Source organism: Protomyctophum parallelum (genome assembly GCF_964188405.1).
Source record: "Protomyctophum parallelum genome assembly, chromosome: 7".
Classification (NCBI taxonomy): Eukaryota; Metazoa; Chordata; class Actinopteri; order Myctophiformes; family Myctophidae; genus Protomyctophum; species Protomyctophum parallelum.
In genome coordinates, this window is record NC_139705.1 from 13,686,463 (window position 1) to 13,710,899 (window position 24,437).

The following is a 24,437-nucleotide window of genomic DNA, read 5'->3' on the forward strand; positions in this document are numbered from 1 at the left end:
TTCTCCTGAGATTGAATTGTCGGATGACACTCGAGAGACAGAGGGAGAGGAAATGGCTGAACGTATCGGCTATGTTGAGCAACAATATCCATTTCCACAAACTGTGGTGTTTGTTTTATTCTCGCCGCCAGGTTTTTACCATCCATTATTATACGTGGCCTCTTGACCGTCCCTCACTAATCTGAGCACACACAATTGCACACTCTCTGACCTTAAATTAACACTGAGGATTTGATAGTATAGATTGGGGTCCTAGACTCATTTTTCATGATCAAATGAGGGTCCACGGCACAATGCATGTCAAACCGGGTAACCTTGAAATTTTCCACTGGTATAGCCAGTGGTGTAAAGTAAAGTACATTTACCTAGCCTAAGTACTGTACTTAATTACAATTTGGGGTATTTGTACATTACTGTACTTACAATTTCCAATACCTTTCCTTGTACTCCACTACATCTCGAATCAAAATATTGTACTTTTACTCCACTACATTTATTTGAAAACTTGTTTAGTTACTTACTTTGTAGATTTTGATTATTATTACAACACATACAGTAACCACTTCAGCCCTATATAGATTTCGGCTATTTGAAAATAGATGATCTACAAGCTCACAATGCGTTGCGATGCGAGCATGCAACGCATTGTGATATTGTAGATTATGCATTTGAAAACTTGAAACGGGACATTCTGCACAATGAGTACTTTTACTTTTGGTACTTTAAGTACATTTTGATGTCAATACTTTTCTACTTTTACCCAAGTACATTTTTAATTCAGGACTTTTACCTGTAACAGAGTATTTCTAGATTGCAGTATTGGTACTTTTACTCAAGTACAAAGTATGAGTACTTTTCCACCCACTGGGTATAGCCAGGTGTGATGAGAGCTTCTTTCAACTAATCACGGCCGAATGTTGTCGCAAACTTCCACAGTGTTCAAGGTGGAAAGTGCACTAATCAGAGATTATTACTTAATAGCCATGGCTGGTTGTTGATTGAGAAATAAAGCCTAATAAAAAGGCCAATTAGCATAATAGGATGTGGGACGTGATGATGGCAGAATTAAGCGAGTGTGACAGACACACAATAAGCCCAGCTCTGTCATCGCCTCAGCCTCAGACTCGCTTATTAGAATTAATCTGGCCTGATTAAAAATGCAAATGGCTCAAAGTCATTGACGGGAGTTTACATGTTTTTATAACGTTTAACTGATTTAATTACATGGAAAATGAAATGGTGGGATGTGTGATTGAATTTTCTTTTTTCCCCTCCTTCACCTCCCTCTTGCCGATTGCCATAGAGAAATGAATATTCTGTCTGCCAGGAAGAGAGAGTAATGAGATTAGTGGGGTCTCTCTCTCTCTCTGCTTCTCCCTTATACACTTTACATAGAGGCAGAGGGGCTTTAGTTAATCAAACTGAGCAGATGCTACTGTATGTATTGTATAAAACATTGTACTGTACCGGTACAGTGTACATTGTGTACAAGCCAAGGTACATACTTATTGTACTGTAATCCATTTGCTGTTGCTATATGTGGGCTTCATAAAAAAACAAAAATGCTGCCAATGTCATAGATTTTACCATAAAAAAGACTTATGTAATATGTAGGCCACTATATGACTGCTAGCTAAACAGAAGCCTGTTTACATCCAATATTATTGATCTCCATTCCACAGTGTAGTGTTTCAGAATCTGGTTTACACTAACAGCTGAAAGAGAGAGACCAGAGGCTTAGAACGATGAAGTTCATTGTTTTAGTTTTAACGTCGGTAACATGCAGTACTGTGCAGTCCACCGCAACGTCTGAAAGGGATAAGCCCAAATATATGGTTTGAATCTGTTTCCTCACGAGAAACCTGTTACATGGTAAGGAGAAGAAAAAAAGAAAAATCATGTTTGTCAATTTTAACTTTGAACCTCAGTCTTACAAAATCTGGTGACTCAAACATATATCTCTTGGACGAATCAATTCCTGATGTAAAGTAACATAACCCCAGTAACCTTCATAGACGAGACAGTTCCTTCCAACAACTTAATGCAATTACTCTTTTCAGGCGGTGCTGTGAGACAAGCAGTGAAGGTTCAAAACATATTCTGTGTGCTTTCATACGTTTCAGCGGTGGCTGTAAAACCTGCTAGCATGCGGTGGATGTCCTGTGGGGGAGGAAATTGATTTTCTAGGGGTTTGTTTGTTCAGGACCCGACGGGCGACATGCATTGTTTGTTTTCTGATTTCTTTACATTTCAGGCCGATTGGTTTATTGGCGTATTAACATGTTTTATGACCGTCGCGGCTTCATGGCCGTCTGCAAGAAATAGTTTCATTTGAGCCGGTATGATGTTATTTTTTCCATCATAAAACATAAATCTGCTGGAATTGACATAAAGTCTTAAATTCAATTTATGTGAAAGGGCCAGGTGTTGGTTTTTGATCCTCATGTGCTGTGCCGGCACAGTAAAAATCCTCAGTCTTAATTTAACTCTGAGACTCTGTATAAAAAATGACCCTTCAACCCAAATGTACCCTCACAGGGTCCATGTGGGTTCATTCTTACACTCAGAGTTAAATGAACTCTAAGGATTTTACTGTGTTCTTCTTTCACTTCATTTTCCGTCAACCGTCCTCCCTCACATCATCATCCGGTGATTCATTTAGCTAAAACGGACATTTCAAAGCCGTGTTCAAGTACAGAGGGGGCGTGAACTGTGAACATGGCCACAGTTCACAGTCCACAGTCTATAAACATCATGTTCATCTCTCAACAGTCACCTTTTTCTTATTTCGTGTGCGTTTTATTCTGATAAATGCGAAGCAGAAAAAAACATAAGCAGCCACAACTTAGCGTTGACAGGATGGGGGATCAATTCCAACTGTTCGTCAGCACATCGGCCCGTCGTGTCGAAATGGAAAGTATGCTATTGATCTGTGTGCATTAGTGCTCTACAGTAACGTAAGCAGTGAGTGGCGGAACAAAAGGAGCACTGTGCGTTGGACTGCGTACTACAGCACTGTACAAAGAGGACAGTTAACCTAGTGCAGTCTGTTGGTATGCCATTGTTTATCATTTTAAGTCCCGATGTATATTTTCCTTCCATAAAAGAATTTCATCCACTCTCACGTACATCTGGAACCCATTCGGGATGGTTTTGAAATATATGGTCCTACTGTACAGTGTTGCCCTGCAGAAGGGAGTGTCATTAAAGATCATGATTGTAGAAAAGCGGAGCAAAAGGGAAAAAAACATAACAAAAAACAAAGTAAAATATGGCTTGACATAAAAACAAAACCTCTAAGAATGGCAATAAACGCTGGTATATCTGAGGTCAGACAACGAGCGTGCAGCACAGAAACAAAGAAATCAAGTGGATCACGTACAATACATCTAGACTAGTGGTTCTGAAACATTTTCATGCTAAGGACCTCTAGATTTATTTGATATGCATTGAGCCTCCATTAGCAGAGATGTTGTGCCAGGGACCGGGTACAGGCTTTAGTTCCGACATACTATTGGTCCGACAGTCATTAGACCGACAACCTAACCTTAACCGCAAGCACGGAGAAGCACATGTCGGAACAACGCATGTTCGGAGCGATGGGTGATTTCAGCACGTCGGACCTTGTATGTGTTGGATCTGCATGTGCATCCCCCAGGGTTAACATTTTTCTAGACAATTGCAAATTTAGACAATTTCCACAATTTCTGATGTATTGTGAGTGCGAATGGATGAAGTACAATAGGGTTAAAGTGGATGTAATTACAAATAATATTTTATGCTATATTAACAAATGTGGCTGGGGGCCCCCTGGAACCCTCTCAATGACCCCCGGGGGTCCGCGGACCCCACTTTAAGAACCACTGATCTAGATAAGGCAGAGAGCCCATTGAGGCTCCAGAGAATATACTATGCGTCCTGAACAGATATGTCACTGCTTCCCGCGCATATTTTCCCTTTGGGGGGAAAAAAACAAAACAACAAAACACATACGCCATTGTGCCACATACAGTATATCACATTGTGCATATCTGAGCTGGGGAAGAGAGGCTGTGCTGTGTTGGGGCATACTGTATGCCAGGGGTGCCCAAAAGGTAGATGATCACAAAGGCTGTGCAGGTAGATCACCTGACATGCCCCTAAATAATTAATTTAAATATAATAAACTATTTTTGGCATCTGCCACTACCATGTGATACCTGAAGAAGGTCTTTGACCGAAACGTTGACAATAAAGTTCATATTGCAAGTGCAGACGGTGTGCGGGTCTTTGTGCACTTTATGTGCATTTTTCTGAAGGCATCTGCCACTTGAATTAAGTCGACTTGATTGATTGACATCAAAAAGGGCCTGTCAGCTCAAACCCATAATGCAATACTTTGTTTTAAAGAGTGTTGCTGCTCACAATGTTGGTAGAATTACAAATTAAATCCAAAACCCTTACCTATTAAATTTTTCTCCCTCTATTTACCATTCCAAGTGCATTATACTGTACGTAACGCCACCGCCGCTATTCCAAAGAGGCGGTACATTTTTAAACCACAGTATTTTCATCAATGGGATTCTAATTTTTATCGGTGGGTAGATCTTGTTGACCTGGTCATTTTCAAAGTAGCTCTCAAGTCAAAAAAGTATGGACACCCCTGATGCCATCATGATAAATATGCTTTAGTGGGGTGGGGTAGCATGTTGACTGTTGGGCCACAAATTGAATGAATGGTGATTGGATTAGCATATTGTTAACAAGGGGGTTATTTATGTTCTAGATCCAGTGGCCCTCGATCAACTGAAAAAAATATTTCAAATGCAACAAATACTAAGGAAAGGCAGGTAGTAGTCCTGCATATCATTGCACAATGCTATCAATCTGTGCTGAAAGAAACAGTTCCTTTGTTGCATAATTATTTTCTCAACTCTGAAAGTACTTCAAGTGTTCATACTGTACTACCAGCAGCGCTGCGAGCTTGTTGGAAATCTGCTATTTTTGAACATTTTTGAAAAATCTTCAAAGTTTGAGAACTACTGACTTTGAATGCATTTGTAGAAACGGCTTCAGAATCAGATCTTAACGGGGTTTACCGCTTAAGCCCTATTACACGCTGTTGTAGTGTGGTGAAAAAAGTAGCAGTTGCATTACGAGCTATAGTACATCTGCAATTTCAAATAAATCACACCCGTGTGAAGTGAGGGGCGCTCTTATCATCGTACATCATCATACATACTCTCATTCCGGCCAATCACAATTTGTGTCCTCACCTTTGTCTTCAATGTTTGTGTTCATTGTCAATGTTTGTGTCAAACCCTCAAAGCTGGACATACTGTAGGCCCTCAAAAAAGGCCATGGCATATTTTGGAAATGTTGGCCTGTATGTAATGACACGCCGAAAATAGGGAAGACTGCTTTTGAAAGTGGTTAACGCTGCTACTCTCAAGATGGTGACAACGGACGACGCTAAGTGGCACAGCACCTTGGTCAAAGATAATAATAAACTTTATTTGTATAGCACCTTTCATACATAAATGCAGCTCAAAGTGCTTCACAGGGCAGGACACAAAAAAATATAATACAATAAAACACAAGTAGTTAAAATGATAGAACAATGGCAAAGAACAAAATTGAATATAAGAACATAAAATAAATAAAAACAAATAAAAACACCACATGCAGCAATCAGTCAGGGCAGGGTAGGAACGTGCATAGTAAAACTAAAAGCAAGAGTGAAGAGGTGAGTCTTGATTTGAGATTTAAAAATGTCTACAGAGGGTGCGTGTCTGAGCTCGAATGGAAGTTTATTCCAGGCTGTTGGGCCGTAGAAGCAAAAAGCTGCCTCACCATATTTTTTTGTGCACATTCTTTTAGGCACTTCAAGCAGGCCAGCATTGGAGGACCTGAGGGGGCGGTTAGGGACATATCTAGGTAGGCAGTCACGGAGGTACAGAGGTGCGAAACCATTGAGAGCTTTATAGACAAGTAAAATAATTTTAAAATCAATCCTAAAAACAACCGGAAGCCAGTGCAGTGATGCCAAAACTGGAGTAATATGTTCTCTCATCTTAGTTCTAGTTAAAACTCTAGCTGCTGCATTTTGGACAAGTTGTAATCTGTCAGTCGTTTTCTTAGGCAGTCCTGAAAAGAGTGCATTGCAGTAGTCAAGCCGAGAAAAAACAAAGGCGTGGATTAGCGTTTTTGCATTGTCCAAGGACAAATAGGCTCTGATTCGTGCAATATTTCTAAGGTGAAAAAAGGCAATCTTGGTAACATGATTAATGTGTGAATTAAAATTCAATTCAGAATCAATAATAACCCCCAGGTTCTTTACTGTACTGTTACTTTCTACAGTCAGGTTGCCAAGTCTGCTTATTATTGATTCTTTCTGCTCGCTAGAACCGATTATGAGAACTTCTGTCTTATCCTCATTTAGCTTGAGAAAGTTCTCACTCATCCAACATTTGATGCTAGACAGACAGGTCAACAGCGGGTCTAAGCACAGGGATCATCTGGGGCCACAGATGGAGATCTTTGACCACGGTCTTTGGCCTGTCTGGTACGGCCCTGTCCTGGTTCTCCTCCTACCTATCAAACCGAAGTTACTTTGTCAATCTAGCCGAGTTTGACTCAGACAAACACGACATCAGTTCTGGTATTCCACAGGGCTCGATTCTTGGTCCTCTGCTGTTCTCCTTGTACATACTGCCATTGGGCGAACTCATTACCAATTACGGAGTCAATTTTCATTTCTATGCTGATGATACCCAACTATATCTTTCTGTGGCCCCAGATGATCCCTGTGCTTTAGACCCGCTGTGGACCTGTCTATCTAGCATCAAATGTTGGATGAGTGAGAACTTTCTCAAGCTAAATGAGGATAAGACAGAAGTTCTCATAATCTAGCGAGCAGAAAGAATCAATAATAAGCAGACTTGGCAACCTGACTGTAGAAAGTAACAGTACAGTAAAGAACCTGGGGGTTATTATTGATTCTGAATTGAATTTTAATTCATACATTAATCATGTTACCAAGATTGCCTTTTTTCACCTTAGAAATATTGCACGAATCAGAGCCTATTTGTCCTTGGATGATGCAAAAACGCTAATCCACGCCTTTGTTTTTTCTCGGCTTGACTACTGCAATGCACTCTTTTCAGGACTGCCTAAGAAAACAACTGACAGATTACAACTTGTCCAAAATGCAGCAGCTAGAGTTTTAACTAGAACTAAGATGAGAGAACATATTACTCCAGTTTTGGCATCACTGCACTGGCTTCCGGTTGTTTTTAGGATTGATTTTAAAATTATTTTACTTGTCTATAAAGCTCTCAATGGTCTCGCGCCCTCCTACCTACATGACTGCCTGCATAAATATGTCCCAAACCGGCCCCTAAGGTCTTCCACTGCTGGCCTGCTCGCTTTGCCTAGAGAGGTGGCAACTAGAAAATACGGGGAAGCAGCTTTTTGCTTCTACGGGCCGTCGGCATGGAACAAGCTCCCACTGTACATTCGTCAGGCAGCCTCTGTAGACATTTTTAAAGCTCAGCTCAAGACCCACCTCTACAACATTGCTTTTATTTTTTAAGTGTTTTTTTTTTTTTTTTTTTTTTCATGTCCTCACTGTATTGTATTACTGCTTGTTTTTTATTGTCGTTTTTTAATGTCGTTGCCCTGCTTTATCTGTTCTTATCTTTGTACCACTGTCTTCTCCTGATTTGACACTGCGCTATTGTCCTATTGTTTTAAACTGCATGCCTGTTTTAATGCTGTTTTGTTTTGCTTTTGTTTTTATTATTTTTTCTGCTCTGTAAAGCACTTTGAGCTACATTTATGTATGAAAGGTGCTATATAAATAAAGTTTATTATTATTATTATTATCAGAGAGAGACTGTTGGAGAAGGTGGATCTGGGCCTCTTGACTTAACTGTACGACCAACCGATACAACGATGACAGGATATGTGGTGGTGACAAGGAAAACCCTGAATGTGCCACACAGAGGAGTAAAAATAGGCCACTTGGCACGAGAGAGAGAGAGAGAGTGTTAGAGAGAGAGAGAGAGAGAGAGAAAGGGAGAACGCCGGGTGGAAGTTGCTGGATGGTGCCTTCATGTATAGGGACTTTTCTCCTGCAGCTCAGAGATAAGAAACTGCATCTCAATGCTGTTAATTACTGTCAAAAGACTTCTTTTTTTTAATCATGCCCAATTTCCGAAAGAAAACCAGACTAAGGAAGTCCAAAAAAAAATCTGTAACTGTAGAATTGCCATGTATTGAGCAAGGCACCTGAATGACAGTGCCAGTCAGTCTGATTTAAAAAGGGGGGGGGGGGGGGGAAATATCTATAAAAATAAATCTGATTTGGGGTCAGAAATACTATTTTCGTCCACTAGCAAGACACATTAAAATATACTCAATAATGTTATTGGCTATTTATTGCTTTATTTCACTCTTTAAAGACGGGTTTAATTAATTACCAGCCACATGTCTTCAACACCCCTAATGCTTGATGTATAATCGGTTGCACCTCATGTCGCGCTTTGAAAAGACACCCCTTATCCTTAAACCTTTTTGCCATTGTTTACTATTTTGAAAATCATTTTAAAATAGTTCAAATAGCCGATCTACAAGCTCACAAGGTGTCAATGTAGTTGAACTGTATTCAAATGTTTTTCAAGATAGTAAAACATGGCAAAGCAGTTCAGGGGTAAAGGGTAAGGCGTGCCCAAGATAGGGCCACAGATCTACAAGCTCACACTGCAATGTAGACCTAGTATTTTTGCCGCGCGGTACTGGCGCGCAACCGAGTATAACGGCGGCCTTTGACACTCCCGTTCAGGGACGGTATTCTGTAACAGCTGATCAGCGCCAGCACTTCTTGGCCCTCTTGAATGAGCGGTGAGAAATGATGTGTCCTGCGGCCTGTCCTCCTCTACATATCTGCTCGTTCATCTGCGCTGCTCATTAAAGGGTAATTACCTGTAATTAGTGGATCATGTCGCTTTAATGAAGATGTTGAAGGCTGTTAGCGGCGGGAGGAGCCGTCCTAATGCTGAGTGATGCTCATAGGAGTCAGCGGAGGGAGACGGATGATGCAGGTTCATAATGAATAGAATAGACCCCCCCCCTCCCTCGGTCACACTTAAACCGCATACTGTACGTTGTTGTTTGAGCCCCTCAGGGCTTTTCTGTTTTCTAACTCTTAATATCTTTGCTGAAAATAGCCGAATGGCAACCTCGCAACGCGTCACGTTTGCGCCCCGTCATGAGCTTGTCGATCTGCTATTTTCTGCTAAAGTTTTCCCTGAATACGGACAGTGGGACATTTGAAATCTCACAATAATTTCACAATGAAAAGAAAAACTAAAAGTATCATAATGGGCATGACCAGTTTCCCTATATGCACCAGTCAACGTCACAGTACAGGAAGTCAAAGTCATGCCAGACCGGTATGGATTTAAAAAACAAAACATTAAAGCAATAACACATAAAAGCCTAAACTCTGACTTTAACAAACAAAAACCTTGAATAACTTTCAACAGTTTATACTGTACGTATACAACACAAAGTACTGTATATGTTGTACATAGTTTATATTACGTTGACCCGTGGCCCATATGGAATTCCAGAAATGTCTTTCATAACTTTACACTACAAGTGCCCACACACACACACACACACACACACACACACATTTCACAAACGGTGACAATTGTCACACCTGTCCTCGTTCAGGAGGGCAGATAATGAGTTATTGTACCAAAGCAGGCTAATAATCCAGATGATGTTGAAATTGTTGCGTGTGTGTCACAGGAGTGTCTGTGTCATATTCACAGTGGTGGGACTTGGGGGTGTGAGAATTTGCTCTGCTCTTTGCTGCGTACATGCGCACGTGCGTGCGTGTGTGTGTGTGTGTGTGTGTGTGCGTGCGTGTGTGTGCGTGAGCTCCCTGGCGGTGTGGTGAGTGTTTAATCTGGCCCAGTGGCGTGCTGTTGGCCCGGCTAATCACAGTGTGTCTGTGGGAGCGCGCTGAGCCAGGGGAGCACGCCGTCGCTAACAGCGCCTGACAGACTCATTAGAGAGACCTGGCACTGAGCTACCAAGACACACACACATACGCATGCACGCACGCATGCACGGACGTACGTACGCACACACACACACACACACACACACACACACACACACACACACACACACACACACACACGGAAAGGCTTTCCCATACACACAGAAATGCAGTCGCACACGAGCTGGCAGACATACACACTTGTGGGAAATGGAGACACACAGGGATAAAGGCATACTCACGCACGCGTGCGTGCGCACACTTGAGCACGGCACACGTGCCTGTTCTAGCTTGCAGACACGCGCACATGCAGTACAGTACACATGCACACACTCATTCATGTACTCAGCCACAGAGATTGTGTGGCCTCTCTTGCACGCTCTCTCTCAATGTACGCACACACACACACACACACACACACACACACACAGACTCCACGTGTGAGAACAAGGCAGGCGGTGACCCCTTGCAGTTGCAGCCCAAACACAGACAAGAGCCAGGAGAGCATCTGGGCACGGGGGAGGGAGGGAGGGAGGGAGAGGGGAGGAGGGTGGGAAAAAGCAGAGTGGTGGGGAAGAGAGGAGCGCTGGGAAGGGAAGTGTCTGACACAGCAAGATTCTCTCATTCAAATGACTGTTTGGACAGGCAAACCATGGCTCCAGTGGAGCATTCCTATTGGCTAATTACACTATACCTGCAGTCAGGGGGTCACGTGGCGTGTCTCCTCCTGAGACCGTGAAGGCGAACCAGTGCTGAGCTGGAGCTTCTCCTTTTGCATGAAGTTTCACTCTAAGGCACAAAGTAACAAAAACAACCAAAAACACTTCGGTTGGGGTTCTTTCTGGTGTGCCAGAACACGACTCTGATTATAAGACGACCCCCATTTTTCTAGACTCATTTGTGGAAAAAGAACATTGAATGTCAAATAGTCTAGTCCCTTATTATAATACGAACCCGTTTTTTAGGATATTTACATTGGAGAAAAAAAAATATTCAGGCCAATAGGGTACTAGTGAAACCAGCTGTTAAAAATGGCAAAACATGTTTTTAAGAAGGTGACCTTCTGTGTGTTGAATGAATATACAGCATTCAGCTAGCCACACATTGACCAAGACTCACTGAACCGTGCGACCCCATGGAGGTTAATTGGGTCTCAGCCCAGTTGAGCCACCGAGTTGAAACGTTAGCTTTGGCTGAATGACAGATGAAAGCGTGTGAGTGAGAGTAACAATCTAAATGCGTACAGTAGAGCCAAAAAAAAATATATATATATTATTCATTGGGGTTAGGTTTAGGCCTTTTTCATTCCACGGGGGAATTTAGCAGATTGGAACGTCTACTGACCTACTGCAATCGTCTCCAACGCAAAGCGTTATATTGTGACGTTTTGGAGTAATTCAGTAGGCTGCATTCTGCGTTGATCGCGGCTACTGATTTGACAGCGATGCCCTAACCTCATATCAGTTTTAACCAGCCACGTAAGTCCCCTAACCTCATATCAGTGTTAACCAGCCACGTAAGTCCCCTAACCTCATATCAGTCTTAACCAGCCACGTAAGTCCCCTAACCTCATATCAGTCTTAACCAGCCACGTAAGTCCCCTAACCTCATATCAGTTTTAACCAGCCACGTAAGTCCCCTAACCTCATATCAGTGTTAACCAGCCACGTAAGTCCCCTAACCTCATATCAGTCTTAACCAGCCACGTAAGTCCCCTAACCTCATATCAGTCTTAACCAGCCACGTAAGTCCCCTAACCTCATATCAGTCTTAACCAGCCACGTAAGTCCCCTAACCTCATATCAGTCTTAACCAGCCACGTAAGTCCCCTAACCTCATATCAGTCTTAACCAGCCACATAGTCAGTTGACAAGGTGTGTCGTCGCTGGTAGCTGTGATCAACCGCACAGAATGCAGCCTACTAAGATCTTGGTAGTAGACGGCTACAGTCTCTACAGAGAGCATTCAATATCTGATTAAACAGGATTTTGTCCCTTTCAATGCATTGATGGCATTCAAAACTAATTCTGTTTCAGCTTCAGCCAGCTGAAAGCTGCCCACAGAGCAGTGCGTAGGGAAGAGGGTAGTTAGGGGTTAAGTTGTTCATGGACACTTTGACACAGGAATCGATGGCTGGAATCGAACCTGGGACCTCTGGCTTATATATTGGTTTAACCACTTTCAACCTGGTGTCAGTATTCTGTGCATGTCATTATAGGAAAACTATTTCAAAAGTCGCCACGGGAAGTGTTTTGAGCTTGTAAATTGGCTATTTTTGAATAACTTGTTTTTAAATGTAAGATTTTCAAATCGATTCATGGTATAGACGTAATTGTTTATCACGTGAAGCAAAACAAGCGCTGCCTTCAACCGTCTCATCCAATCACAAGTGGAGTCCTTGGCAGACCATAGGGGAAAACAACATGGTGTAGTGTGGACCAGACCATAGGGGAAAACAACATGGTGTAGTGTGGCCCAGCCAGCTGTAGGTTCTGTGTTTGCTTTGCCACTGCTAACCCACAGATGTGGCAACACACACGGTAGTCTGTGCACTACCACACATGTAACTAGATGTACCACAAATGTAACCAAATGGACCCTAATGGTTGCTTTACTGACGGCCATGTCTCACGTGAAAACCAATTCAGAACCGTGTTTCATTTTCTCTGCTACTGTGCCGTAATACAAGGGGTGCAAATCCCCCCCCCCCCTTTCTCTCCCTCTCTATCTCTGTCTATTCCCCTTTCTCTGCCTTTAGAGTACAATAGCTGTTTTGCTGTCCCCCCCCCCTCTCTCTCTTTCTCTCTCTCTCTTTCTCTCTCTCTCCCTCCTCTCTCCCCCTCTCCTCCCCAGCACAAGGCTATGACATTGAGGGAATGTGATGTGATGTATTGTAGTGAATAATGTATTCTGCAAGGATTGTACTGAGCGCACAGAGCAGATGGCAGCAGGTTGATCTGTGCGTGCGTGTGTGCGTGCGTGCGCGCGTGCGTGCGTGCGAGTCTGTGCATGTGACTGTGTGTGTCTGTTTGCATATGTGTCTTTGTGTGTTTGATGATAGTGTGTATGCGTTGCCCTGTGTGCAGACATATTTGTGTATGTTTCTGTTACGTGTGTGCGTGGGTGTGTGGGTGTGTGAACTCACCCAGGATGGGGGAAGGGAAATAGGATAGAGATGGAGTGGGGGTTGGTGTGTGTGTGTGTGTGTGTGTGTGTGTGTGTGCGTGCGTGTGCGCGTGTGTGTGTGTGTGTGTGTGTGTGTGTGTGTGTGTGTGTGTGTGTGTGTGTGTGTGTGTGTGTGTGTGTGTGCGTGCGTGCGCGCGTGCGTGTGTGACTGTGAGCTTCCTTTGTGAGATAAAACATGCAAATGGTGGATTATTTTAATGCATTTTTTTCCTAGCGCTCCGAGCCTTAATCCCTAAAGCAGTTGAAATGAAAATAGTATATGTTTTCTTTCACAGTCTTTCCCCCCACCTCCCTTTTTATTCACAGATAGGAATTTACAGCTAGCAGCTGTCTAGGAACGGCATCCTTTCCACTTTCATTTTGCGTTGGTGCATTTATAGCAAAATCCAACGGTCACATTCCTATAGAGTGGTTCGGGACCCATTTGTGGGTCACAGACCAATGTTTATGGGTCACGACTCGAGTAAAACATTTCTCTTCCTACATTTAGAAAATTAATCTATATTCAAAAGATGTTTTTAACTATCTTTTTTATATATAATTGTATTCATTTTAAAACGAACAAATAAAAAAAGAAATCCATAAATAAAAATAATTCAGATGATGTGGAAAATAGCGGATCCATACAAGCTTGCTTTTGGGTCTTGACCTGAAAAGTTTGGGAACTGCTGTAACGGAGTGACAGCTAGTGAGTGTTGAACTGCTCTACTCAAACAGTGGATGAATGAACACAGTGAAGTATTATATATTTTGTATTTGATTGGTGTGTACAAGGTTTTTATTTTGTTGTTCTGTTGTGCTGCAGTTAGCTATTCTACTGTACAATGTAAAATCCTGAGTTGTGGATAAATTATACACTGAGGAATTGTGGTGTGTACAGTTGACTCTCTAACTGATGAAACCCTGTATGTACAGTTAAACGGGGTCCCCCAGGGCTTTATACTTGGCCTGCTCCTTTTCCCCCCCTCTACAAAACAATCTCTTCATTGAAAATAGCTTGTCTATAAGCTCACCGCAGCACAACACACTTGTAGATCTGGTATTTTTGCTGAATGTTCACCCATAGAATAGGGACGCAGGGTTTCATGTGGTTAGATGGTTGGCGTTGAGGGCGCTCGGGTGGCGCAGCGGTACAGTACCGACGTGGTTTTCAACTCTTTTCATATCAAGGCCCATTATTTATTCTGCATTTGAGCCACAGACCACCATTTGATGAGATTCAAGCTTGCAGACCCAAAAACTAAAGCATATGTACACCATCTCCATGCTGTATTTGTATTGATGTTGGTACCACAGGAGAGATAACAGGCAAACATACTCAAAATAGCAATTCTTCTACATTCTCTAATTGTGTAATTTCTTTGTAAATTACCATGAGTAATGCAGATGTTTAGCAATAATTTAACTCTTGAGAGTGTAAAATGAAACCAAATTCATTTTTCACTCTCAATTAGGGTTCATTTGGTTACCAACTCGCCATCATTTAGCTGGGGACCACCTGGAACCCCCTCAAGGTCTAGTGGTTTGAATCCACTGTGGTGCATGCGGTTTGGCCGGTCATCTACTACAGGCTGTGGGTCGGGGAATGTTTAACGGGAGGAAGAGGACGGATCCGGCGCTCTGTCCTCCCGGTGGGGGCTCCTCACTGGCAGGTGTGAGCCAGTATAGAGTAAAATAGAAGTGGCAAGAAACATGTGGGGAGGAATGAATTGGCATAGTGACTAGGCTAAATTGGGAGGACAAAAAGGGGTCAAAATAATTGTCTACTCTAAATGAAAAATTAAACTAATAAAATGTGTATCTGCAGTATGTACAGTATGCATTTCATCCATGAATCTCCAAATACAGAGGGAAAAAGCATGTGATCATGAAGGCAAAATGCATCTGTGCACGCGTGATCAGCTCAACAATAGAATCAATAACAACTTTTCCTATATCACCTTCAGTAGAAACTAAAGTGTTTTTTCATGTGACAGAAGTGCAGTGTTCAGAACAAGAACATGGTATAAATGGATATGTAAGGTTTTTTATTAAAATCATTATCTATAGAGAGGGAGATGATATCAGCAGATATATCAGAAACATGTACAGTGTACACACACACACACACACACACACACACACACACACACACACACACACACACACACACACACACACACACACACACACACACACAGTCACCGTTATGAAGTTATCCCCTATAGAGCTAGCAAACAGATGGTAGAAGCTATTTGCACTCACTTAGATGATGGCTTTTACATTATACCATAGAAGCCAATTCTACATGGCCCTGCACTTACTCCCGCTTGTAAAGCTGCAATCTGGGAGTTTGTTTTTGTGAATTAAATGTTATTTTTACCAATCCTATATTAGTAGGAGAGGTCAGTACCTCTTAGTTGAAGAGGTACTGACCATGCCCAAGCAGGCCGTAGAAATGTATGCAGGAGACCTGGTTTAGAATCTTATAGATTGTAGATTTAAATTAGTAGCTTCTGAAACCGAGGAAACAAATCCAGAACCCGTAATATGTTAACACTAAACTACACAACACGGTTCGCTTAGTTGTTATTGTAGCCGAAAAGGACCAAAACATCTCTCTTTGACCTTACTGTTCCAACATTACATAAGAGAGGTACGGTCAGGCAATATATCGATATTATAATTGATATGGTATTATGAGGGATTTGGGATATTGTAATGTTGTGATATGGCATAAGGGTAGTCTTTTCCTGATTTTAATCACTTACAGTAAGCCCTATTGGGGCCAGGAATACCATGTATACTTTGATTAATCACATTGCAAAACATTATGAGCTATAAAAATAAGATATTATCGTCACAATATTGATACTGTGGTATTTGATGCAAAATATTATTATATTTTGTCCATATCACCGAGACCGTTCACAACAGGGCTTTGGAGTGGCCTTTTCATTGAGTGGCCATTAATGCTCACTGTAACGAGTTTACTGTACACCTGAGGCTATCGACCATGACCGTTCTCACATTCATACTGTAGGAATTAAAATGTACAGAGTAGACACAGGAAACTAGTGGGTCACAGTGGACACCCTGTTAGTTAGAGCTCATTAGCAGCTCTAGCATTAGCTGTGTGTGTGCATGCGTGCGTGCATATGCATGTGCGTGTGTGTATGCGTGTGTGCGTGTCAGCATGTCTGTGTGTACAGTGAAATTAGAAATGAAATTATGTATGTGCGCGTGCTTGTATTTACACATGAGGGCCAAGCATCCCCACAAGTATGGCAGAAATAGACAATGTGAGGACAATTTTCCAGATCCTCAACAGGATTCAGTAATAGTTGTTTTTCGTTCTCAACTTGTGGAGTGGCTATTTTAATTACGGGACACTGGCATGCCACTACTGGAATGTATAATAAGTCTGGCTTCAGGGTTAGGGTTAAAAATGACAAAACATTTATGTATACTAATACAGTGTGCGTGCTTGCATGTGTTTCTTACCTTTATTCCCAAAGGGACTCATAGCCAGGACTTATATTTTTAATTCCTGTGATGGTTACTGTGCAGCACTGCAGGGAGTTGGCTTTACGTTGAGGTTGTGGGTGCAACTCCCCAGAGTGGTCTGCTGTGCTGTTAGGCTTCCCCCACAGGACACCTAAAGATGTGATGTTCAACCCATTTATCATTTCAAGCCATTAGATACCAGGTGAAACCTGGCTTATGATAGCTGCTGTTAGGTAGAGCGACCTTTGCGCAACGTCGCAACCTAGTCATGATTGTCTGACCCCATACTCTGAAACGCCGCCTAAGCCAATGGGAATCTGACCCCATACTCTGAAACGTCGCTCTGAAGTCTCAACCAAGCCCCCAGAATTCCATTGAAGTGAACAGCGTGGGACGAGGCTGTCGCTCCTCATCTGCTCTCTAGATATATTATAACTCTATGGTCTCAACCCAGAGTCTGTAACGCCACAGAAAAGGGGGACAGATGCACAACAGAGAACGCTTGTTTCACCTGGCTGTTAATGATACGCGTGTCATTCTTGTTTAATCTCTGACACCCCTATTTATACACTGTCAAATCCTGAGGCTTATGTTTAACTCTGAGAGTGTAGAAAAGTAATTAGATTGACCTGTAATAATTAAATGAACACTGAGGATTTTACTGTGTACACTGTATGTGCTACAGAGAACGACTCGATACCGCAGCAAACGTTCCTTTTACTGAATATATACTCCCACACCGTTGAGTGAGATCAAACTAGCCACATGGTAAACTCCTGAGTGTTTGGTTTACGCTGAATCGCTGATCATGTTTTTAAACTCTCAGAGTTAGACTAATGCTAAGCTTGTAGGAGAGGAGCAAAGTCGAGACTTCCCCCTGCTCGTTTTCTCAAACTAATGGGTATTTTAGTAGAAGTAATTTGTTTTACCTGAGTTAAAAATAAACAAAAAGTAGAAAGACGCCACTGAGCACTTGTAGTACAACATTTTCTTTCCCCTGATAAATTAAAATGTGACCGCGGAAATGTAGGAGAACGTGTAACACAGAAAGGAGAAGAAAGCTTATGTGCCTCTGTCTCCCTCCCTGTCTCTGTCTTATTAAGAACAGCGAGCATAATTGAGTAAATGTAGTTAAGTATTTGAGTGAGCTGATTCAGTCTCAGTGGGATGGTTGATATTGTACTTAGGAAGAAAATGGCCCTGGGCGATTCATTAATGGTAAATAATTGAGAGGCCTGGCTAGCGCTGCGCTAAGGTGAAGGCGCTGCTTATTATTTTATGGAGTTTTGTTCTTAGGGCTCTTCAGTTTAAGAGTATTAAAAATGCACAAGCTTTTCCTACAAATTACTCACTCGAAAGATTCAACACACGCTAATGACTAACCATTCATCTCCCATTGTTTTCAAGATGAAAAAAAAAAGATAAACATGCTTGCGTTTTGATAAATACTTCTAAAGCTTTTAGTAGGCTACTATTCTTTTATTCCAAGGCAAGGACGTTTTTGTTCTGTTCTATTTAGCTTTAGTTTTTATTTCATTTTATGTGTTAATGCTTTTCAGCTGGATGTCCTCCTCAAGACGATCTATAATGACGGGGAAACATCTCCCATGTAGAGTGCACACTAGGACCACCCCCCTAGCATCTCACATGGTCTCACATGGCTATGCTTGCGTTTTCCCAGACATTCAGTATTCCCCATGCCAGTGGGTCGGATTGATCCACTTGTTCTCTCAATAGGGGGGTAATGGAGCTGTACATTGAGCCAGGCTGGCAGCAGGCCCATATAGAAGTAGCCTTGGTTCACACACGCACGCATGCACGCACGCACGCATGCACACGCACAGACACACACACACACACACACACACACACACACACACACACACACGCACACACACACGCACGTGCTCGCATACACTCAGGTTGTCTCATTGGCAAACAGATGCATCTGTCTTTAGGCTATAATGCTGAGTGCTTTGTGGCGCCCTTCTTCTTTCGTTCTATCTTGTTTTTCCACCTTTAGGAAGATCCCGCAAATGGAGTTTGTTTACATTAACTGGCGCTCACCTAATTTGTCATCTGTTAAAAGGCCATATCATTTTCACACAGGTCTACATCGTCTGCTTGCTATCACTTTACTTCTCTCTCTCTCCCTCCCTCTATCTTTCTTTCACTCTTTCTCACAATGTGGCTTGGCTCAGAAGAAACTGCGAAGTGTGAGCGCTTAATTGTCGTCTTTTCATATTGCGTTTTTTGGCGATGCAAAACAAAGGCTGCGGTTGTAGTTAACATCTTATGTACCCAGAAAAACACCACGTGACGACCGAGAACTTGGGGTTGTTTCCGAGGCCATGGTTGGCTATTCACTGTACTGTATGTTCTATAAATGGATTTGTCACACCATGCTGTGCTATGGCCTGTTCTGTGGTGAGGGTTCTGTGTCTTTTGATGAGATGGTGAGATGTTGTACTTTTCTCACTGTAGTTACAGTAAGTCAAAGGAACAGCTCGTTCGGTTTACTTGACTTGCCAAGATTAATATGCATATTCGTAGTGTGTTCAATTCTGTCTGACCTGATATTTGTTGGCTGTAAATAAATTGGAGACTAGATATCGTCTAGGATTTTTGGAAATGTTGTGATATGGCATAAGTCATGTCTTCCCTTGATTTTAACCATTTCAGTGGGCCCATTGTTTAATAATTTTAAACAATGTAAAAAAAAAAAAGAGGCTGACATACAAGCTCACAGTGCACCGCACACGTTGGGAGCTTGGTATTTTTGAAAAAGGTATATATATAATATATATTCTCGTCACTATACGCTATTATCGTCGACATCGATATATCGAGGTATTTGGTCAAACATATCAGGATATTTGATGTTGTCCCGTATACCGCCCAGCCCTATCTCCCAGAATAGTTCATATAGCCAAAGAGGACTGTTTAGCTTCAGTCAGACAGCTGTATAGTGAAACAGTATGAAGCCGCCCGCCGGTTACTCTCTCTCTAGGCCTGAGATCATTGGCTCCGTGCCAGCCTTCAGCCCCACACTGTCTCCTCGTGGGGGTTGTGTGTGCGTGCGTGTGTGTGTGTGTGTGTGTGTGTGTGTGTGTGTGTGTGTACTGTATATATATCTGTGTGCTCAGTGTGTGTGTATGTATGTGTGTGTGCTCAGTGTGTGTTGGAGAGCAGGGAGCTGTGCAACGGGGAGTTGGAGGAGGAGGAGGCGTGTTGGGGGCGGAGGGGTTGTCAGCTCATTAACCTCCATTCTTCCCCCCCCCCCCCCCCCAAGCGGCTCTGTGTAGAGTCACTGTTTAAGTCTCATGTCATTACCCCTCCTTACCCCTCTCTTGAACACGCGTGTGTGCATGTGTGTGCGCTGCTGGGTGTTAGGGGAACCACAGAGCAACAGGAGAATGGGAAAATGAGGGAATGGATTCAGGAGGAGGAGGCTTGATGATGGGTGGAGGAGGAGGGAGGGGAGGGGATATGACATTTTACTTTACAAATGACCGGCTGTACCTCGTAGTAATACCTCGTAAACTAAAGGCCCACCGTCTCGTTTGTCCCTCCCCACTTTTGTCTCTCCTCCGTTTCTTTTCGGCCTTCCCGGCTTGTCTGTCTGTCTCTCTCTCTCTCTCTTTCTCTCTCTCTCTCTCTCTCTCTCTCCCTCTCCCTCTCTCTCTGTCTATCTCTCTCTGTCTATCTCTCTCTCCGTCTATCTCTCTTAATCACAGGCCCGGTACAGTGTTGGTGAACGAGGGGTTAGGCTTCTCCACGGTACCCCACCCCCAGGCACCAACCCAGGGAAAAGAGTTGTAAGTGTTATCTTTCCCTGGTTTTAATCACTTAAGCCGTAATTTAGGCTATAGTAAAACATTTTGGGAGGGAATTTTTTTAAAATTAAGTATTTTTGGACAAAAAAAAAGCTTTTTGGGGATAAAAAATATTAATTTGATATTATCGTCTCAACGCAATATTATCATCACAATATCGATATTGAGGTATTTGGCAAGAAATATCATGATATTTGAGTTTTGTCTATATCATTCAGCCCGAACAGTATAGGCCAACAATGCTCCCCCCTCCCCCTATTCCTGCTAAAGCCAATTGATTTGATTTGGGTGTGCCTCAAGGTATAGTTTTGGGCCCAGTGGAATTTTGGAGGCTGTGAACTGGGAATACAGAGCTCCACACAGTCGACAGATTATTCCTGTCCCTGTGGAGTCAAACCCATGCATGTACTGTACAACCCCCCTACAAGTGCACTAACTACATAAAACCACATACACAGGCATAATGTACACACATATACGCATGAGATACACTCATTATTTTAAAATTTAAACTGCAATGTAGTTGAGACATGCATGTATTTGCATTCACAAACAGCAGGAATGTGCTGTAGTGATGATGCCAGAGGTTACATGAATTAATGAGAGAGATGTAAGTGTGACAAAATGCAAAGGTGTGAAAAACCCCTCTCATATAGAGACGGCAGGATAACGCTGTCTCTCAGCTTCTACAAGTTATATGTGCCCCGCCCCCTTCAAGAATCAGAAACCTGCCATGGCAATTTGTTTAATTCCTAATTAGCTGAATTCTCAATTAATTTGGACTTAATCACTAAATCAATAACAATCTATCTATAAATGCATCAATTCTCTGTATGTACGTACGTACGTACGTGTGTACGTCTGTAATTTTGCCCCACTGACTTCAAATTCGACACACGCGTTCCACACCTCCACAGGGTGTGCAGTGCCTGGTGTCCAGTCCGTCAGACACCCCGTTGTCCAGAACCAGCACAAAAGCCTCTGCCCAGGATCTGGACCTGATCATATCTCCATATATGGAGCTGGCCTGTTCTGACATCACAACACTTCATATTTGAGCATGCCTGACACAGAACTCCATATAGGAATAAAGGGACACAGAGAGACAGATACAGAAATCTCCATATATGGGTATAAAAGGGACACAGACAGATGGGTGGAACGGGTACTCTGACACGGGTACAACGGGTATTGCATAGATGGGTGGGGCATGGATCTCCAACTTCCATCGTTACCGACTCAGTGCTGTACAGCCGGGGACCGGTCTAGTTACAACAAAGAGAGAAAAAAAACATGGCCAATTAAAAGTCCTATAGGTCTAAATAATTATGTGCTGCATTATGCTATCTGAATGAGTTTATTGCAAAGCATGTCATAGCTTTTGACTATAGGCTAAAGACTATTTTCAGTTGCTTTGTATTGTTTCATTACTAATTTAGCATAGTATCTCTCTAGGGACTAAGCTGCTGCTGCTGCAGAATCATCTCTGCTCTTGATGTGCACCAGATTTTCCACATGATTCTGTTAATGCATGTCATTGGAAACAGATTTAAGCACTATACAAAAAACAAATAAACTCAACTAATCCTTTCAGCATGCTGTAACAATTTGACCACTTGTCTGGCCTATATACTGTATGTCCAAGTCTATAATATACTGTGTACACGTCAAGCCACATTATCCTCCTGGGTGGGACACAACACAAACCAACTGCCCGCGTACCTTTCTTTTGTTCCTCCCCAACTAAAGGCATTGATGGAAATAGACTGATACACTCCTACACTCCTTCCTACACTCGTAACGACTTATTTTAGTCACCGCGAGAAAACAGTCAAACTTGTCTTCAACCTTTTTTCTAATAGTTTTTATTTTTTGTATTGTACTGTGTGCGTGTTCTCCCATCCCTTTGCTCTTTCGTATACTTCATTCTGTGCAGAGAGGCAAGAGAGCAGTAGATTGCATTAAGATAACCAATTATATGCTAGAGGAAACCAGACCTTTTTTTTCCCCCCACACACACACTGCAGTTATCTGATGCTGCGGTGAGCACAGGCAAAGGGCTGGGTTAATGTGACATTCACTCTGCCCTTTATCTTTCTCCCATCGCTGTTTACCCCAGTCAGTTAAAAAGTGGCTTCTTCTTCTGCATCCTCTGCTCTTGCCAGAGAGACCTCACACACACACACACACACACACACACACACACACACACACACACACACACATACATACACACACACACGCACACACACACACGCACACTAAAACAAACATTAATCCAGACAGACGCGGCCAGTAACACACACAGAGACTGAGGCACTAATATGGACACAGAGACGCTAGCACAAGAGGGATGGGACGATATGAAAATTTCATATCACAATTATTATATTAATTATAATAATTGTGATAATGATTAAAGTACGCCTAAAACTCTTAAATTGACACCTTTGTTAAGAAACAAATATTTTGTTGCCTCATGGGACATAATTTGTGAAGATCGGTTTTACTGATAATTTAACGATGAATATGATTATTGTGAGCAGTTTATAATCGAGATAAATGACCATGTGCAGTATAACCCTAATGCACATACAGGCGCACACACATACAGTACAGTGCAAACACATACCGACTGTATGTGTTCACAGTGTCACTGCATGGCTGCACTTTACTGTTATGCACGTGTGTGTGTGTGTGCGTGCGCCTCTGTCTTTGCAAGTTGAGTGAGAGAGTTGACCACTTTATGTTCATTGGTTTATCTTGTGGTTAGTCATTTGCACAGGAGGGACAGCACCTGCTGATGCTAGCTGTTAGCTATACTAACTGCATGCAGAGTTACATGGTGTTTGACTTCCTCTGGCGCTGTCTGTCTATCTGTCTGTCAGGCAGGACGCTGCAGGCCAAAGTGCCAGGAAAGGCCACGGCATGTGGCGGACACATCGGTCTGACAACCTTGTTTCTTTTTTTTTCACACCTATATATATTAAACGCCCTCACACGCGGCATCACCGTCTCACCATGACCTCTTTTGCACCCATACATACACTGTACAGACAAACATAGAAAGAGATAAATAGGAAAGAAACAGACACATTTTCACACAACTCCCCCCGCACTTTCTTTCTCACACACACACGCGCACACACACACACACACACACACACACACACACACACACACACACACATGCAGACGCACACACGCACACACACACACGCACATGCCTGTACCTGTTTAAGAGCCAGCGCAAGGAATTATGTTGGATGCATTGGAGAGGCCTACTAGTAGTGGACCACACACAAGGGAGCTCATCTGCTCTCATAGCCTCCCATCTCACTGGAAATATAAACACCAGTCAAGCTGTGTACTGTACATGCATGTTGTTTGACATTACGTACGGTACAGTTCTGACTGTTCACAATGGAGCAGTACAGGATATTATACGGTACAGTATATACAGTACCTATATAATCTATCTGTCTTTGTATGAGCCACACGGAAAACCTTCTGACCGGGTTCGCTCATAGCAAGCTGTGAGAAGAATCTATTTTAGAAATTAGAAGATGATGTTTTATTTAAATCAGGTCTGTTTGATGGATCATACATATATACTAATGGACTCAGATTTCAGCGTAATATATGAGGTGACACTCTCTGCAGTTTAAAGAAAGATGGAAGAAGTTGCTCGCGAAAATAGCCAAGCTATATCTATAGCTTATAGATCTGTTATTTCCTAGCGTGTAGATCTGCGGCAGTGGCTCAGGGGTATAGAGTGACCGGATGGCAACCGAAAGGTTCCCAGTTCGAACCCGGGCTCCCTCAGAGTTGGTGTCGAAGTGTCCTTGATCAAGACACTGAACCCCTAATTGCTC

The 24,437-nt window shown here is 42.6% G+C and overlaps 1 protein-coding gene across 3 annotated transcripts in view; it reads left to right on the forward strand.

The window, feature by feature from the left end:
• LOC310861320 (TOX high mobility group box family member 2-like) overlaps positions 1-24,437 on the forward strand; it is a 104,171-nt gene that overhangs the window by 20,315 nt on the left and 59,419 nt on the right. For 2 of the 3 annotated variants that reach the window (XM_083768733.1, XM_083768734.1), the window contains exon 2: positions 20,464-20,544. The exons of the other annotated variant lie outside the window; for it this stretch is intronic. In XM_083768733.1, coding sequence (XP_083624859.1) covers positions 20,464-20,544 — 81 coding nt within the window. The remainder of the gene's footprint in view (positions 1-20,463; positions 20,545-24,437) is intronic. 3 annotated transcript variants of the gene reach the window in all.